Below are 18,486 nucleotides of genomic sequence, written 5' to 3'. Positions count from 1 at the left end.
GTTTTGATTTCTTCAGGTTCCCTAAGGGTCCAAATGATTTTGCTTACTCAGAGCTTGTTCTCTGTGCATCACCAAATGTCGGTACACATTAGGTGGTTTCCTCTTTTTTGGCTATTGTGAATATTGACACTGTGAACATTTGTGTTCAGGTTTTTGTGTGGATGTATGTTTCATTTCATTTCTCTTGAGCTCATCTCTAGGCATGGAATTGCTGGGTCATAAGGTGACTCTGTGTTTACCTTTCTGAGGGACTGCCGGACTTTGCAGAAGGCCGCACCAGTTCACCTTGGCCCAGCAGTGTATGGGGTTCCAGTTTCTCCACATGCTCATCAGCACTTGTTACCATCTGTCCTTTTGATTATAGTTATCCTAGTGGGTATAAAACGGGTTCTTCTTTTCTTTCAACTTCCAGCTGGGTCTGACTTCCCTGATAATCGGTTGCTGCAGTTCTTGTGCCTAGTGTGTGGCACAGCTTAACCACGCTGCATGGTGGCATTCAGATTCCATTGAGAATCTTTTTTTTTTTTAAAGATTTTATTTATTTATTTGACAGAGATAGAGACAGCCAGCAAGAGAGGGAACACAAGCAGGGGGAGTGGGAGAGGAAGAAGCAGGCTCATAGCAGAAGAGCCCGATGTGGGGCTCGATCCCGTAACGCCGGGATCACGCCCTGAGCCGAAGGCAGACGCTTAACCGCTATGCCACCCAGGCGCCCCTCCATTGAGAATCTTGAGTGGTTCAGCCCCCACTGTGGATTGACTTTCTCTTCAGTCAGTTGTTTGCCTCTAGTCTAATCAGGAGTCGCTGGGTTTGGGTCATAGTGCAACAGAGATGCTCCTTATAGGAGCTGGGCCTGGAAAAGTACGGACAGGCAGGTTACAATAGAAGGGGAAGTTGGATGTCGTAAACAAATAGATCAAAAGGGAGCTGGGGCCACGCCTGGGAGGGCTGGAAGAGTTAGCCCAAGGAGCTCTGACTGTGGTAGCTAACACTATGTGTTTATAGCAAAGCAAGCTAAATAGAGCAGGGTGACTCTGAAGCTGAGGAAATAAAGAGGCAGGAAGTAATGAGGATTCAAACTGGGGTTGTGCAGATGGAAAAAAGAGTTTTGGGGAAGATTAGTTATGGGTAGGACTAGACCAGATGTAACGGGTTGGGTAGAGGAACATAGGAAATAGTTTTGAGTCTGAGAGCAGAAGAGAATGTTCCCCTTGGGCAGATTTGGGTGGGTGGAAGGTTTCTGTATGTAATGTGACTCTAGGTGCTAACAGAACACGTGACAAACGTGTGTACAGCAGAACATTGAGAAAAGCCCAAACCGGAACCCAGATTCGAAATCCTGAATGAAGTAAGAAGTGCAGCATCGCAGGGTCACTGCTTCTTCCACGTCATCCCCTCAAATTTCTGCGAATAGCCTCTGATTACCTTCTCTTTTTTATAGAACAGCTTAATTGAGGTATAATTGCCATATAGTAAACTGTACGTGTTTATACTCTACATGTTGAGTTTTGATGTATGCATGTGTCTGTGAAACAATGAAGATGATGAACGAATCCATTACCCCAAAAGTCTCCTAATGCCCCTTTATAAATCCTCCTTCCTGCCTACTGCCCCTTCCTTACCCATCCCCAGGCAACCACTGACTTCCTTTCTAGTGTGCATTTTCTGGTATTTCATTTAAGTGGAATCTGTGTATGTACTTATGTATACGCACATACTGTGGATGTACTTTTGGGGGAGAGGTGTCTGACTGCTGTCACTCAACAGCATTATTTTGAGATTCGTCCATGTTAAATGTATGAATAGTTCATTCCTTTTTATAGCCAAATGGTATTCCATTATATAGACGGGTCACAATTCTCCATTCTCCAGTTTGATGGACATTTGCTTCCAGTTTTTGGCTATTACAAATAAACCTGCTATGAACATTTGTGTACAAGTCTGTCTGGGCATATGCTTTCATTTCCCTTGGGTAGATACTTAGGAGGGGAATTGTTAAGTCATCCTTTCAAGGTTCGTTTTAGTACTCTTTTTTTTTTTAAGATTTTATTTATTTATTTGTCAGAAAGAGAGAGAGTGCGAGCAGGAGGAGCAGCAGGCAGAGGGGGAAGCAGGCTCCCTGCTGAGCAAGGAGCCGGATGTGGGACTCAATCCCAATCATGATCTGAGCCAAAGGCAGACACTTAACCGACTGAGCCACCCGGGCATCCATGTTTTAGTATATTCACAAGATTGTGCAACCAACACAACTATTTCATTCCAGAACATATTTTCATCACCCCAAAATGTATGTTTAATTTTTAAAATGGTTCTTCTGTGGCGCCTGGGTGGCACAGAGGTTAAGCGTCTGCGTTCAGCTCAGGGCGTGATCCCGGAGTTCTGGGATCGAGCCCCAGATCAGGCCCCTCCGCTATGAGCCTGCTTCTTCCTCTCCCACTCCCCCTGCTTGTGTTCCCTCTCTCGCTAGCTGTCTCTATCTCTGTCAAATAAATAAATAAATAGATCTTTAAAAAAAATAAAAATAAAATGGTTTTTCTGTCTTACATTCCCACCAGCAATACTGCTCCACGTCCTCCAATTGTTCCATATCTTCACCAGTACTTGGTATGGTCATTAAAAATTTTTTTAGTCATTCAAGCAGGTTGGTAGTTTAAGCTTATGGTTTTTGCATTTCCCTAATGAGTAATAATGTGGCTCATCTTTTCACATGTTTATTCATCTTTGGTGAAGTATCTGGTTAATCTTTTGCTTATTTATTTTATTGAGCTGTTTGTTTTCTTGCTGAGTTTTAGAGTTTTTTTGGTTTTTTTTTTTTAAAGATTTTATTTACTTATTCGACAGAGATAGAGACAGCCAGCGAGAGAGGGAACACAAGCAGGAGGAGTGGGAGAGGAAGAAAGCAGGCTCATAGCGGAGGAGCCTGATGTGGGGCTCGATCCCGTAACGCCGGGATCACGCCCTGAGCCGAAGGCAGACAGACGCTTAACTGCTGTGCCACCCAGGCGCCCCATAAATAAAGTCTTTTTAAAAAAAATGTTAGCTGGTAAATCTATGGTCCTTTTCAAGAAAAGGTAAGATCATGACTGTCATTTAAATATAAAATGAACACGTCAAAGATTTTAACTCATTAATTGAAGAAAATGGGGAAAATGTTACAACCAAAGAATACAAAGAACAGATGTTAAGTGTAGGTCAGTAAAGTTGAAAGGAACATGCACATGAACATAAAACTGGCTCTTCTACAGGAGAAAGAGAATTCTCCAGCTAGAATTCATTTGCGTATCCACAGACAAGGGTTCTCTACAACTTACAGTTGGGTCACAGGCAGTGGAAGGCTAGAGTCAACACAAAAGGAAGTGCTCTAGATTTAGTGTCTAAATAATGCGTAGTTTCCCACTGGAGACATCCCATGCTGCTTTTAATTTCAGGTTTGCTTACAGAATATCAGAATCTATAATACTGTTCTACTTTCTTTTCTTTCATATTCAAGTTTTTAAATACTTGCTTAAAAATGGCTTTCTGAATTTAAGTCCCAGTGATTACATATTAGGCTTAATCTGTTCATGTATTTTGGAGACATGATATGAAATATCTTTTTTTTTAATTTTTTTTAAAGATTTTATCTATTAGAGCAAGCCAGAGGGAGAGCATAAGGGGAGGGGCAGAGGCAGAAGCAGACTCCCCACTTAGCAGGGAGCCCAATGCCGGGCTCATTCCCAGGACTCCAGAATAATGCCCTGAGACGCTCAACCTACTGAGCCACCCAGATGCCCCTTAAAGCTGATGTACTTAAAAGCATTTTCTACTTTGAGTATCTATTCTGAGGATGATAGCTGCTGAGCTTCAGCCCTTCAGACAAGTTGTCAGACTTGCAGTACTCCTGCATCCCTAGCATCTGACTTGAAGAAAGAATCAAGGGTTTAGAAGTCTATAGAACCTTAAACTCTGTAAGAGTGCTGCTCTAACTTGTGTTTTCCATAGAGTTAACTTCCCTCCCTCCTTCTAATATCAGAGAGAGAAATGCTATATAGCCACCGTTTTTTATTCCTTTTATCTATTAGAACATTCAACTGAGTAAATTTTAAAGATCTTAACTGGCTTTATTCAAGAAGTCATGAGTAAGGCAGCATCCCATCTAGCAGAGAAGGGAACTCCAAGGAACTGTACAAGATGAAAAGACTTTTATAGGCAGAAGAGAGTGGGACAGGGAAGTTATACTAGTAATGAGTGGATTGGTTGTGAGAAGATCACTTTCCTGTGGGGGATGGCAGGGGTCTGTCAGACAGATTACCTCACCAGTGTTGACCAGGTATTTCCTGACTGACTGGTTTAAGATTCCATTTCTGGGAGAGGCCAGAACTGTAATTATGTCTCAGTTTGGTGATGCTGGGCTTAGCATAAGTGACTTCATTTTGTGCCTTTTGGCTTTTGTTTTTCAACAGATCTTATTCTTTGGAGAGGTGGGATTGGTGTGGTATGGTGATGAAAAAGTTGAAATGGAAGTTTACTTTTTCAGAGAAACTGGAACACCTTTGGAACTAAAGGGCTCTTAGATATCCTGAAGACCCAGCAGCCGTTGAGAGTCCTTATAACCTTCAGTTAAATGTGTGAGGAGTGGGCTGCCATGCAGGGAGAGCTCTGATTGGGGTGTGTCCATCGGAGAATAGCTCGAATGCAAGAGTGGAGAGATGGTACTAATGCAGCCTTGACATGTGTAGTGTGCCATGATTTCTGGCCACAGCTCGTGTTAAGATGGGGACTGGCAGACTGCCTGGCTTTAGTGAGACTCTTCACCTCACCCTCATTTGAATAGTGTCTTGGTCAGTTCTGGTGGAATCTGCCTGCCATTGGTCTCCACCCTTCCTCTACTGGGAGGGAAAAGGATACATTTGCTTTCCATCTGATATAACTCACCCTGCCTCTTTGACTTCTTTCCTTCTTTCTTAGTGGCAGTACCGTACAACGTTGCCTAGGCTTCCCTATTTGGGACCTCTGGGTCGTGTGTCCCATGAATGGTGGGAGTTAACTTTTTGGCATCTAACCTGAACAGGTATGATATTACATTTACATTATTTGTTATACTTATTTTAGAGCTTTAAAAAATTTCAATGTCGGGGCATCTGGGTGACACAGTTGGTTAAGCATCCGACTTGGTTTCACCTCAGGTCGTGATCTCAGGGTCCTGAGATTGAGCCCTGAGTTGGGCTCTGCGCTGAGCACAGTCTCCTTGGGTTTGTCTCTCTCCTACCCCTCCCGCTCGTGTTGTCTCTCTCTCTCTCTCTCTCAAATAATAAATTAATTTTTTAAAAGTTCCAGTGTGGAGACAGTTTATCATTTACCAAACTGCATTTCTTTTACTTTGACATCTTGTTTCAGGAAGTGGTTAGGAAGAAATTGTTTTGGAATATAAATCCAGCCATATGAAGCACCTCAGTGCACCATGGTTCCTATAAATGTGCTTGAGAGTACATTTGTGACTGCCTCACGGAATTGTATACAGTAACTAATAGGACCCTCTCCGATCTGATGAAACTGTCTAAACTGTCACTGCCAAAGTTTCCCAGCTTCTCACAGAAGGGTTTTAAGATTTGATTGATGTTTCATAATTTCACCTTATACAGGCAGGGAATCTGTAAGAGCTGTTCCAGTCGATCATTGCCCTCGGTTTCTGGTCCTTAGTGTTCCTTATGTTATTGACAGTATTGCGTGTTTTGATTTGAACGTTCCTTTGCTCCTGTACTCACTTCTTTCCTTGTAAGCCAGTGAATGTGAAACCATTAACTGAACCTCCACTTTAGTGGGTTGCAGAGAACCTAGTATAGTGTTTGCGCACCCCTGGTCTGCCAAGACAAACGGCTACAGGTATTTTGAAGTAGTTATGATGCAGTGTTATCCTGCTGTAGTATCTAATGAAAAATTCAGACGTTAAGTAGTATCTAAAGTTAGCAGTTGGGACGCCTGGGTGGCTCAGTCGGCTAAGTGTCTGCCTTCAGCTCAGGTTGTGATCCTGGGGTCCTGGAGTCAATTCCCGCCTACATCAGGCTCTCTGCTCAGCAGGGAGTCTGCTGCTGCCTCTGCACCTTCACATGATTGTGCTCGCTCTCTTGCTCTCTCTGACAAATAAATAAAATCTCAAAAAAAATAATAAAGTTTGCTGTTGAAGAACCAGTATTTTTATTGTGTTGTCAAGAATGAAAGAAGACGGGGCTCCTGGGTGGCTCAGTCGGTGAAGTGTCTGCCTTCAGCTCAGGGTCCCGGGATGGAGCCTTGCATGGGGCTCCCTGCTCAGTGGGGAGCCTGCTTCTGCTTCTCCCTTTTCCTCCCTCTGTGCCCTTCCCCACTCATGCACACGCAGGCTGTCTCTCTCACTCTCTGTATCTCAAATAACTTCTTTAAAAAAAAAAAAGAATGAAAGAAGACAGAAGTTAAACTGGTAAAGAAACAAAGAATGGCCATAAATTGAGATGTTCAGTTGAACATCTCCTAGTGAAATACTCCAGAATTGTTTAGACCTGCACTGCACGATAAAACTTTTGTGATAATGGAAATGTTCCTTATCTGCAGTATGTCCGGTATGGTGGGTGCCAGCCACAGGTGACTGTCAGGCGCTTAAAATGTAGGTAGTGTGGCTGAGGAACTGTATTTGACTTCATTTAGTTTCATTTAAATAGCCACCTGTGCTTAGTCACCACCATACAGTATATGTACACTGTCCAGTCAGTAGCTTACCGAGCCCTCATGTGGAGCACACGCTGTTGGAATTGGAGATTCAGGGATGGAGGAGAGACTGCCTTCAAGGAGAACTTTCCTCTTCCTCTGTCCCCGTTTGGGTGGCAGGCAGATGTGCAGCAAGTCACGGTTCAGTGTGATGAAAGGGGGCCCTGGGACCCAGATGCTCTGGAGTGTGGGGAGTGCTGTCCAGGAAGACAGGCTCTCCAGATTGCCTAGACGTTGCCCTCTCCCAGAGGAGCAGCCTCCTGGTACAGGAAGGGGGTGGGACCCTGGGGGAGGAGTGGCAAGCAGGCCCGAGATACAGGGCATATGGGGGTAGAAATGATGCATGTTCTAGAGAAATATACCATAAGGCTAGACTAGATAGCTACCTCGCATGGTTGTCTAGAGTTCCCGTGGCAGGCTGGGCTTTAGCTCTTGGCGCCAGTTCCAGCCTTGGTGGATTCATGCTCTCGGGCCCTGTGGGCATCCCAGCTGTCTTGGCCCCCGACACCTCCTCTTGTTCCCTCTGGTGGTCCAACTGCTCCTCAGACCTGACCCTTCAAAGTCTGCTCTTTCTCATTTCAGTCCTTTAACATTTCCCCCTGGGCTTCCTGAGAACTTCTCTGAAGCTTGTAAGAGATGGAAAACAAGTAAAACATCCTGACCAATTAATTTTGACGCATTGGACGCTGCTTCTTAGGCATTGTGTATACAGCTGTTCAGTCTTGCTTTTGAAAATGTTCCAGTATTACTGCTGGTAGTGTTCTCTCCCTTAAAGTACTGTTATTTATACTGCCCTGTGGAATGATTAGGTCTTCTTGCCTACCAGACAGCAAACCTCTAGAAGGCAAGGCCAGCCATCTCTTATTATTCTTTGTACTGCCCTGTGTGTCTGGTGAATGCTGACATTCCCATTTTAGCACAGGCATCTAGACTGAAGTCATAAAATCTAGCACAAACAAGCATTCCTCAGTTAGCAGTGAAATTTGAGATATGTCTAAATACAGTGTATCTTTAAAAAATAAGGGTGCCTGGCTGGCTTAATTGGTAGAGCACATGATTCTTGATCTCAGGGTTGTGAATTCAAGCCCCACATTGGGGGTAGATTTTACTTAGAATTTTTATTTTACTTACTTTTTCAATATTGTATTTATTTATGTATTTGTCAGAGAGCACGCACAAGCGGGGGGAGGCAGGCAGAGGGAGACGGAGAAGCAGGCTCCCTGCTGAACAAGGATCCTGATGGGGGACTCGATCCCAGAACCTTGAGATTATGACCTGAGCCGGAGGCAGACGCTTAACCANCATGATTCTTGATCTCAGGGTTGTGAATTCAAGCCCCACGTTGGGGGTAGATTTTACTTAGAATTTTTATTTTACTTACTTTTTCAATATTGTATTTATTTATGTATTTGTCAGAGAGCACGCACAAGCGGGGGGAGCGGCAGGCAGAGGGAGACGGAGAAGCAGGCTCCCTGCTGAACAAGGATCCTGATGGGGGACTCGATCCCAGAACCTTGAGATTATGACCTGAGCCGGAGGCAGACGCTTAACCAACTGAGCCACACAGGCGTCCCTTTACTTAAAAAAATTTTTTTAAAGATTTGACTGTAATATTTCTCCAGGCCCTCTAGGAGGAAAGGGGAATATGATAAAATTCAACTGAGCTCGTATTATTCCTTGACTTGGAAATACATGTTCCTGACCACATTCTTGACTCTATTAAACCAGTGGCTCTTGAACTTTCCAGAGTACAAACTGCTTCAGCACGGCAAGAAATTCCACAGGCCCTGCCCACTACCCCCAGCCTTCCGTGTCCCAGGTGTGGGCTTCCTCTTCGGACAGATTCCACTCTGGGTTGGTCACAGCTTACTCCTACCCACAGTATCTCTTCATTTACTGGGTGGATGTAATGGAAACTGGTGGAAGGAAGGCTGGAGTCTCTCTTGGGCCCTGGGGAGGCTAGAGGAGGCTTCCTGCTGAAGGGAAGGGGCCTGAAAGGGAAAGAAAAAACTGAACTACAGACTCTGGTGCCCTGGGAGCAGAGAACCTAGATTTCAGATTTTAGGATTATTCTGCAATACACTTGTGTTGAATGAAGTGTATTAAGAACTTAGCCAGTTGAAGGGCAGGGAAGGTGTTCCAGACCAGGCAAGTGACTTTATTCAATAAAAACAAGACAAAAGCTAGTTGAAAGTAAAAAGGTAACTTACTTGCCTAAATGCGTGTTGCACATTCAGAGATAGTGATTGTCCGTACTGACTGGTTCCTAAATTCTGCTTTCCATTCTAATCCTGTTGTCTTGAGTTTCTAGAACACCAGCACTATGCTGAGCTCCCCCAAAGTGACTTCATGATTCTACACAAAGGGCTTTGGTCATAGACCTCCCACTCATCCCCTTCTCTCCTCCTTCCCAAGCTGGCAGTCTTTCCACTCCTGCGCCTTGCGTCCCCTCCTGGAAGCGTGCGGCTCTGGCCTACATTCTTCTACTGTTCACTTTCCCGTACCTGCACCTGGTTCTGGCACCATCTGATCATGGGGTTTCCAAACAACTCCAGTTTCCATCTTTCTCGTTTCCTTATTGGAGGGACATTTTTGCTACTGTTTGAAATTACGGCTTCAGTTTTAATTTTGGAGCTTTCAAAACATCATTCGAGGTGTTATTTTCTTGCCTTTCTTCTGGGCCTAGACTTTTGAAGGCATTTTTATTTTTAACGCAGGCAATCTGTTACGCCCCTGTCCTTTATCCTTTTTTTTTTTTTTAATTTTTTTTTAGTAGAGTATTTCCTGGATTTGCGAACCCTTGGATTGTTAAAGTAGTCACGCTCCAGCTCCCATCCCCAAAGGACACACTTAAACTGTCCCATAAGTAACACTAAGTTATCCTTATCTTCATGCATACCCACATGAGATGATACAGATAAGATGCTTAGCCTGATGACAAGCACACAGTGAGTTTTCGAGAGATCCCCTTGGTAACGTTTGATCTTAGGCCTTTTTGTAACTAGTCTTCCTTCACTTGTTATCTGTGGTTCCTGTGCTCATCAAGTAAACCTACCTTCTGCAAACTTCCTTACTTCCACTAGAGGTGCTGTTGAGAATTTTTATTTACCTTTATGACCTTTTATGGCTGTCTCCTGCTACTCTAGAACCCTTGTATAGTGCCTTTTAGCCATTGGAATTGGCTGGGTGATATTATTTGTTGAAGGTTCTGCTCTTGGCGGGGGGACCTGGGTGGCTCAGTCGTTAAGCATATGTCTTCAGCTCAGGTCATGATCCCAGAGTCCTGGGATCAAGCCCCACATCGGGCTCCCTGCTCTGTTGGGAGCCTGCTTCTTCCTCTCACACTCCCCCTGCTTGTGTTCCCTCTCTCACTGGCTCTCTCTGTCAAATAAATAAATAAAATCTTTAAAAAAAAAAAAAAAGAAAAAAAGTTCTGCTCTTGGGGCACGTGGGTGGCTCAGACAGCAGAGCATGTGACTCTTGATCTTGGGATCATGAGTTTGAGGGTAGAGTTTACTTTAAAAAAGAAAGAAAATGCTCACTCGCTCTGTTTTTTTTTTCTTCTTTTTTTAAAACATTTTATTTATTTATTTATTTATTTATTTATTTATTTATTTGACAGAGATAGCTAGAGAGGGAACACAGCAGAGGGGGAGTGGGAGAGAAAGAAGCAGGCTCTTCGCTGAGCAGGGAGCCCGATGCAGGGCTTGATCCCGGGACGCTGAAATCATGACCTGAGCCAAAGGTAGATGCTTAACAACTGAGCCCCCCAGGCGCCCCAGAAAATTCTCTCGTTCCAACATTTCTCTTTCCATCTTGAGCTGCTCTGTTGTGGGAATCCAAATTCATATTATCCCTCTCTCTCTCTCTGAATCTGATCTTAAAACAAGTTACTTCTGGGGCACCTGGCTGGCTCAGTGAGTAAAACATGACTCGATCTCAGCGTCATGGGTTCAAACCCCATGTTGGGCAGAGCCTCTTCAAAAAAAAAAAAAATTACTTCTGGGATGCCTGGCTGGCTCCAGTCAGTTAAGTGGCTGCCTTCAGCTCAGGTCATGAACTCAGGGTCCTGGGATCAAGCCTCTCGACAGGTTCCCTGCTCAACAGGGAGCCTCCTGCTTCTCCCTCTGCCCTTCCCCCTGCTCAATCTCTCCCCCTCTTTCTCTCAAATAAATAAAATCTTTAAAAAAAAAAAAAAGTTATTACCAAAGTCATAACATAGTTTTGTTTTTTGGGTTGTTTTTTTTTTTTTTAAGATTTTATTTACTTATTTGACAGAGAGAGAGCCAGTGAGAGAGGGAACACAAGCAGGGGGAGTGGGAGAGGAAGAAGCAGGCTCCCAGCAGAGCAGGGAGCCTGATGTGGGGCTCGATCCCAGGACCCTGGGATCACACCCTGAGCCAAAGGCAGACGCTTAACAACTGAGCCACCCAGGTGCCCCAATAACCTAGTTTTTTATTTAGGCTTCCTTTTTAGAAGGTATGTGCCAGATGTTTCTAACCTAAGATTTCTATCATGGCAAAACTAACAGTATGTTTGCTCTCAAACCAAAGGCTGATTATCACAGATAACCAAAGATGATTATCAAGCCTGAATCTGGGACACATTTGCCATAAAAGTTTGTCACAGTATTTTTATTAATGAAAATAAATTTATACATTCTTGATGTTTTTTTCCCACAGATATTCCTAATTTGTTAAAAATACAAATTGCATTTACAATAGTTTATTCTGGAAAATCTCAAATATGTGCAAAAGTAGCGTGAACAGCGCTGTGCACCCCCCCGCACCCATCCCTCAGCCTGTTACCAGCTCGTGCGCGTCTTGTTTTGGCTGCGCACTCCATCTCACCCTGTGGATTATTTTGAAGCATGACGTGGCTTTTTGATCTTGTGATCAACCCAATGTAAGGGCTGAGATGAAGCGCTCTGTAATTGGTCCTGGGCTCCCATCTCACATCTTGAGTATTTTTACAAATCCAGTGACCACCTACAAACTTCTGTTTCCTCATCTGTTAAATGAGAATTCGACCTTATGGGTTCGTTGTGAGGATTTAACGCATGACCTGTAGTGTAGTGTGCCTGGCGCAGTGTGCGCTTAGGAAGTGGTCTTTATTTCTTCCTCTTTCTTAGGCCTCTGCTCTTTCGCTCTTTAGGCCCTAATCAGATACCTCGGTTTGAAAAGTTCTAAAGAATCTACCTACGGCAGACGTTACTGTTCAGCTTGGCGACCAGCACAGTGGTGGTAGTAGATGCCTTCCCGGTCCCTCCCCTGTGACCCTCTCCAAAACCTTATCAGCACGTGTTGCTTGCCTACCTCACTCTGAGCCTTGAGTTCATTGGTTTTGAGGACAAGATGACTGCTGGGTGGTGGTGGTCGTGGTCATCTTCATCTTCTTCTTTTTCTTCTTCTTTTTTTTTTTTAAGATTCAATTTATTTGAGAGAGTGTGTGTGTGTAAACTAGGGGAGGGGCAGAGGGAGAGGGAGAAGCAGGCCTCCCGGCTGAGCAGGCAACCAGATGTGGGGGAGGTGGGGGCCTGATCCCAGGACACTGGTATCATGAGCCTGAGTGGAAGGCAGATCCTTAACCAACTGAGCTACCCAGGTGCCCCTGCTGGGTTTTCTGTAATGGTCAGGTACAGAGCACAGAGTCTTGGAAGAAAATGGGATGGAGAGGTTTCATGCTGGTTATAGTTTAGAATAGTACTTTTGAATCTGCTCAGAAGCCTACAACTTCTGAAATTTATGTCCCCGCGATGCTGCCTTCTCAATACTATATTTAGACTGTGTACCCAGTAAATCACATTATGGTAGGTAAAATAGGTAAAGACCATGAGACAACTGAGAGATACCTGGTTGAAATGTTTGATCTCTGCTGATCTAAGAGGTGCACATGGAACCAGTTGACCCTCTTTACTAGCTGTATGATTCACAGTGATTTGTGCTAATGATAGCTGGGGTATGGTGAAATGGAAATACTAGTTCACTGATGGTGTGGGTGTTAATAAAGCTGTTCTGGAAAATAATTTTATCAGTATATTTCAAGGTCCTTTAAATATTCATGCTATTTTGCTGAGTGATAACACATTTGTGTGTCTGATCAGATAATATACATAATTTAATTGTATGCTTAATAATAGTGGGATTATCCATATGCTGCAGTATCATGCAACCTTAATGTCAGTAACACGGAATGATATTTAATATAGAAAAAACAGGATGCAACAGTATAATCTCAACCATTTGAAGGAGAATTAGAAGTTGCAATTGTGGGTGCTTTTTTGTCTTTGCTTCATTCTTTTGTGTACCTTTCTGAATTTTCTATAATTCAGTACTTGAATTGGGGGTGGGGGAGAGACAGGGTAGGAGAAAAGCCAATTGCTTTATTAGGTTCTAGCTATTAGAGAGGTAGGCAACTTGGCAACACCAAGCAAATAAAAATGTTTAATGGGCTCTAGAAAACCACTTGGTTTAACTGCCCCAGCCTTGCACCTCTAACATTCCTGCCATCACTGTATCAGACATACATGTAAATCAGAACAGCAGTTAGGGACCTCAAGTCAGTAGTTTCCAAACGTGGTGTGTGTGCCTCAGTTGCCAGAGGGAACTTTTCAGAATGCCTGATTGCAGACTGATCCCCAGTTCTAGTGATTTAGAATCCTCTTTGAGGTGAGAGCTGGTATACAGAATGGCCTGATTGTTGAGTATTGGGGCCTGGGCTGACACATCTGACAGTTCCAGCTGTGCCACTCAATTGTTGCATGATCTTGGACATGATACAACACCTGGTTCACCTTCGTTCCCTGTGTTTTACACTGTTGTCTTGATGGCTTTGCAAACGCTTTGCTTTCAACTACCTGATACGCAACGCGCTAGTCTCACCTCCACTTGAGCGCAGGCATCTTGAGCTTGTGATCACCACACAAAGTTGCCTTGGCCAGACTTTGCAGTGGCCTGCTGACTGCCGACTTCTGCCCGTTCCCTGCTTCTCCAGTTTTTCCCATACCAGTTCTTTGTTCTCGCTGCCCTCCCCCTGACCATTCTCTGTCGGGCCCTTTCTGACCTCATTGGCCCTTCCCAGCCCGGACCCTTGGGTATTATTTTCCTGACCTTTCTACCTACTTGGGGTTTCTTTGTTGTGTCTGCCTTTATGGCCAGTTGGTTTCTCTGCTTCAGAGATGAAGAAAGTGATAACTCCAGGCTAAGAAGAAAATTCTAGCTTTTGATTTATTATGCAAGGAAAAATTACCTTTGAGGGAAAGAATTGATTCAGCATATGGAATAGTTAGTATTGCTTGTTCTTCCAAGGAAATCGTTCCAAAGCACACTGATGAGGCTTGGTTTGAAAGCAGAAGGAAGGAAATGTGTTCTGAATACACCTTATTCTAAAAAGGTTTTAGAAAAAAAAAAAATAAAAAAAATAAAAAAATAAAAATAAAAATAAAAAGGTTTTAGAAGATATCAGATATAAATGGATTAATGGATGTTATTGAAAACGTTCATTTCCAAGGAACACAGGGGCTAGGGACCTTATACAACTCTTCTTTTCCTCTTTGCCTGCTTCAGTTTCTCCTGTAAAAGGAGTGGTCTCTCCGTTAGAAACTGTTTTCCAATTAGAAGTTTCTAGTTTGTAGGGTTGTTTGGTTTTTTTTTAAGTAAACTCTACGCCCAGCCTGGGGTTAGAACTCACAACCCTGAGATCGAGTCTCATGCTTCTCCTGAGCCAGCCAGGCATCCCCTAAGTTTGTAGGATTTCAAAAAGTGATTTCGGTCTTCAGAAATCCATAAAGGTGATGATGGAAATCAGTAACAGACGAACCTGCGAGTGGAGGTTTTAAAGCCATTGCAGCTTGGGCAGCTTCTTGTAGCAAAAGTTGTGCTCAGGTTTTGTTTTGTTTCTTAGCTCTTTTCTAGAAACAGGTGTTCCATTCTTGATCCTGGAGAACAGTAAGTACAAAAACATAGCTCTAAACTTTGCCAGTTTAAAGCGCTCAGCATCCTGGTGAAACCATGTGTGGGGTTTCTTCAGATCCACTGTTGAGTACCATTCGTTGAATGTTCGACAGACCGTAAGTGGAAATGAAAACCCTCATCCGTGTGTAGTTCATCTTTCATGATGCATACGAACTGTTTTTGTAATGAGAAAACTTACTTGAAAAATCAGCGGATTAACATTTTTCTCCAAAATGGAAATAGCTTTTTCAGTTTAAGGGTAATGTGTTCCTCCAAAGGTCACAATAAAATAATATAAAGAAAACAAAGCTATTTGTAATTCCACCATCCAGGAAAAACCTGCTAATATTGTATTCTTTTTTTTTTTTTAAGATTTTATTTATTTATTCGATAGATATAGAGACAGCCAGTGAGAGAGGGAACACAAGCAGGGGGAGTGGGAGAGGAAGAAGCAGGCTCACAGCGGAGGAGCCCGACGTGGGGCTCGATCCCATAATGCCGGGATCACGCCCTGAGCCGAAGGCAGACGCTTAACCGCTGTGCCACCCAGGCGCCCCTAATATTGTATTCTTTTCAGCTTCATTTTTACATTTAAATCTTTACTCCTTTGGGAATCTCTTTTGGAGCATGAAGTGTAAGGATCTTAATTCTCAGAATTTTTCTGGCTGCCTTCACTTTGTGAATTTTTTTTTCATCCTTTTGCTACTGAATTTTATAATGCCATATTTGTCCATATTCATTTCTGGATTATTTTTCTGTTTAGTCTTATTCAGCTCCATACTTTTAATACTGTATATTTATAACATACTTTCCAAGACTGTTAAGGCAAGTCCTCTGTCCTCTGGTCATTACTCTTTTGGGGGAGGAATGGGAGGGACTCTTGTGAATTTATTTTGATGAATAAAATTAGAATTATTTCAAGTTCCAAAAAAAGTCCTTGGGATTGTTTCAGTAGGGGAGAATTTACATCTTTGCATTTAGTCTTCTGTTGGAGATATTTCTTCATTTATTCAGATTTCCTTGGTCTCAGTAAGACTGTCGGTTTTAAATTGAAGTCCTGCACTGCTGGTAGCCACTGCGACAGTGGCTGCAGTGTGAATTTGGGAAATCCTTCAAGAAAGTGAAGTAGTGAAAGTCATGAAAATGTTTATACTTTTGATTCAGTAACCCCATTCCTAAACAATATCTGTAAGTTAAGTTTAACAAAACCCTTTTGCCTGTGTAAGAGTTTGCCCTATGGTTAACTTTGTTTCTTGGGAACCCAATAAAGGCAGTTTCTGTTGCTGGGCACTGTGGCTTATGGTAAAATGTCTCCTGGTTGGTAATTGCATCTGGACAGGGAGAGGCTGTCAGTACCCGATAGAGCCCCATGCTTGGGCCTCACAGAGCACAGTGGCTCTTGTGCTGGATGTGTTCCTCGCAAGGAGCCAGCAGAGCTCTTAAAAGAGATGATTGCATCCCCTCAACAATGAGGGTTTTAAATCGGGTTGAACCCACACTGTCTCCCTATACCTGAGCCATCTGCTGTGTGCACTGTTGAAAGAACAGCCAGCAAGCTGCGTTCCTGTCCCAGTCCTCCTCAGTAGACATGTGCCAGGTATGGCCTGTGATGGTCTTGTGAGTCTGAATCTAAGAGGGTCATTACCCCCACACACACACTCCATGGCTGTTGCTGGGTCCCACAAACTGAAGTTCAAGGATGTTCTTTACAGCATTACTTTCCCCAGATTTTTGGTATATTAAGTAAAAGGCAGAAATGACTACTTAAACATTAATACAGTCAAAGGAATATTTGATGTTAAGACTATTAACAGAAGCAAGTACTAGCGACAAGGACAAAGTCACAGCCACTATAGCCAGCCTCAACCTTCTAGAAGCTAGGTGGTTAAAAATGAAACTAAGGGATGCCTGGGTGGCTCGTCAGTTAAGTGTCTGCCGTCAGCTCAGTTCATGATTCCCAGAGTCCAGGGATCAAGCCCCACATGGAGCTCCTTGCTCAGTGGGGAGCCTGCTCCTCCCTTCGCCTGCCGCTCTCCCTGCTTGTGCGCGCTCACCCTCCCTCTCTCTCACAAATAAATAAATAAAAATCTTTAAAAAATAAATAAAAATGAAACTAAGTAGTAGCTTTTCTGAGACCTAGTTCTGACTGCCTTGTTCTCCCAAACTGTACAAGAGTAACAACAGGCTTTACTGAACCCACTTCCTTACCTACCTTTTTTGTATGTAAACACTTATTTCCCCCAGCTCCACTGAAGGCAGGAGGTAGATATTGACTCTTGCCTTATTACTTGTAGTCTCCTGCCCTGGCTGTTTCACTGTCTCCTGAGGATAATGGGCCAGAGCTAAGGGTTCTCGGGTGTAGGTGTCAGTCTCAGAGGGCTCACACATTCAATCTTGAATGCCTGGTTCTTGAGCACAGGCCTCCCACTGGGGTTTCCACCTGTCTCGGGGGTGACCGTCCAGCGGTATCAGATACGTTGCTAACATTGGGGTCCAGAATTTCGGACTCCTACTTTTCTGAAAGTTACTGAGTCAGGTTCAGGAGACTAAGGGATAATTAAGACAGGAACCCTGTCTTGATAAGTAAATAGGGGAAATTTCTGGAATAGAGATGAGCAAATATTAGTCATCTTACATATTGTCTGGTCAGGGGTAGGGAAGGCTGCCTGAAAGGTTTTCTAGGAAAGGGTGATCCCCAGAGCTACAGGTCAAGTATTATTCTCCCGCTAACCCAATATTTAATCATTCTCTGCTTGACACTGGAGATGCAGTAGGGAATAAAACTGTCTTGGTGGAGGTTATTCGAAAAGGGAGAAGACAAATGTAATAGATTCAGATGTCAGGTAGTGGTCAGTGCTCTTGAAGAAAACTAAGGCAATGTAAAGGGATAGAGAGCAGATGGGGAGAGGGTGTGCTACTTTTAGATAAAGTGATCACCTCTGAGGAAGTGCTGTGTGAGCAGAGACTTGAATGAAGCAGGACTGAGCTGTTGAATAAGTTGGAGCATTAATCCACACTGATCCAGCATCTAGGAGGGGGAGTCTGTTCTTTTAGACTACTCCGAGGGGCGGAATGAGCCTGCCTCACTCTTTTGCGCAGTTTGGGTCCAGAGTTCTAATGACTGATGCTGCTCTCTGTCCAGTCCCCCTGGATGGCAAGGAAATAGCCAGCAGGAAAGCTCAGGGCTCAGTGCTCCTGGGGCTGTTGGCGATCCTGACACTGGGGGACATTGTGCCTTGGTATTTCCGTCACGCTCACAGTGCTTTCTCCTTTCTCCTTTCTCCTTTTAGTTTGAAGGATGACCTCTAGGAAGAAAGTGTTGCTGAAGGTTATCATCCTGGGAGATTCTGGGTAAGTGGTTCTCACCGTTTGAACTAACTTGTTGGCCTGGGTTAAACGTGACCTCCTTGAAGCCGGTGCCCTTCATGCTGACATTTGGCAATTCCTTCTCTAATAGCAGTGGCAGTAGGGCCCTAGGTCTCCTCCTGTTTCGGGCACAGCAGAAATTTGAATGATCTCTTGCTCTGTAACCCTTCGTTCCCTGATCTTTGGCAAGATTTGGGGGAAGGGGTAGCTGTTTAAACTCAATAGTTTCATGGAATTTTTCCAAGCTGATTAGACAAGGGAGTTGTGTTTATGTAGATTTGTTGCCGCTGACCTCATGCCTACCAGTTGTGGGGTTGGGGTGTGCTGTGCCGTATCCTCCCACTGCTGTGCTGGATTCGGGTGCATGTTCAAAAGAACCTGGGGCTGGGGGCTGGATTTTGCTCCTAGAGCTGCCGCTAAGTAAGTAACCGGCTCTTCAGTAGCTGTTCCA

General features: G+C 43.8%; 1 protein-coding gene across 2 annotated transcripts in view; it reads left to right on the top strand.

Moving 5' to 3' along the window:
* RAB7A (RAB7A, member RAS oncogene family) overlaps nt 1-18,486 on the top strand; it is a 68,076-nt gene that overhangs the window by 32,825 nt on the left and 16,765 nt on the right. Inside the window, exons 2-3 of one of the 2 annotated variants that reach the window (XM_034658869.1) lie at nt 4,948-5,050; nt 17,960-18,020. In XM_034658869.1, the coding sequence (XP_034514760.1) occupies nt 17,968-18,020 (53 nt within the window). In that variant the 5' untranslated portion in view covers nt 4,948-5,050; nt 17,960-17,967. The remainder of the gene's footprint in view (nt 1-4,947; nt 5,051-17,959; nt 18,021-18,486) is intronic. The other variant, XM_002917638.4, reaches the window with a different exon arrangement.

The sequence above is a fragment of the Ailuropoda melanoleuca genome, chromosome 4, assembly GCF_002007445.2.
Source record: "Ailuropoda melanoleuca isolate Jingjing chromosome 4, ASM200744v2, whole genome shotgun sequence".
NCBI lineage: Eukaryota > Metazoa > Chordata > Mammalia > Carnivora > Ursidae > Ailuropoda > Ailuropoda melanoleuca.
The sequence above is the reverse complement of the archived record's forward strand: the minus strand, read 5'-3'. Positions and strand labels throughout refer to the sequence as shown.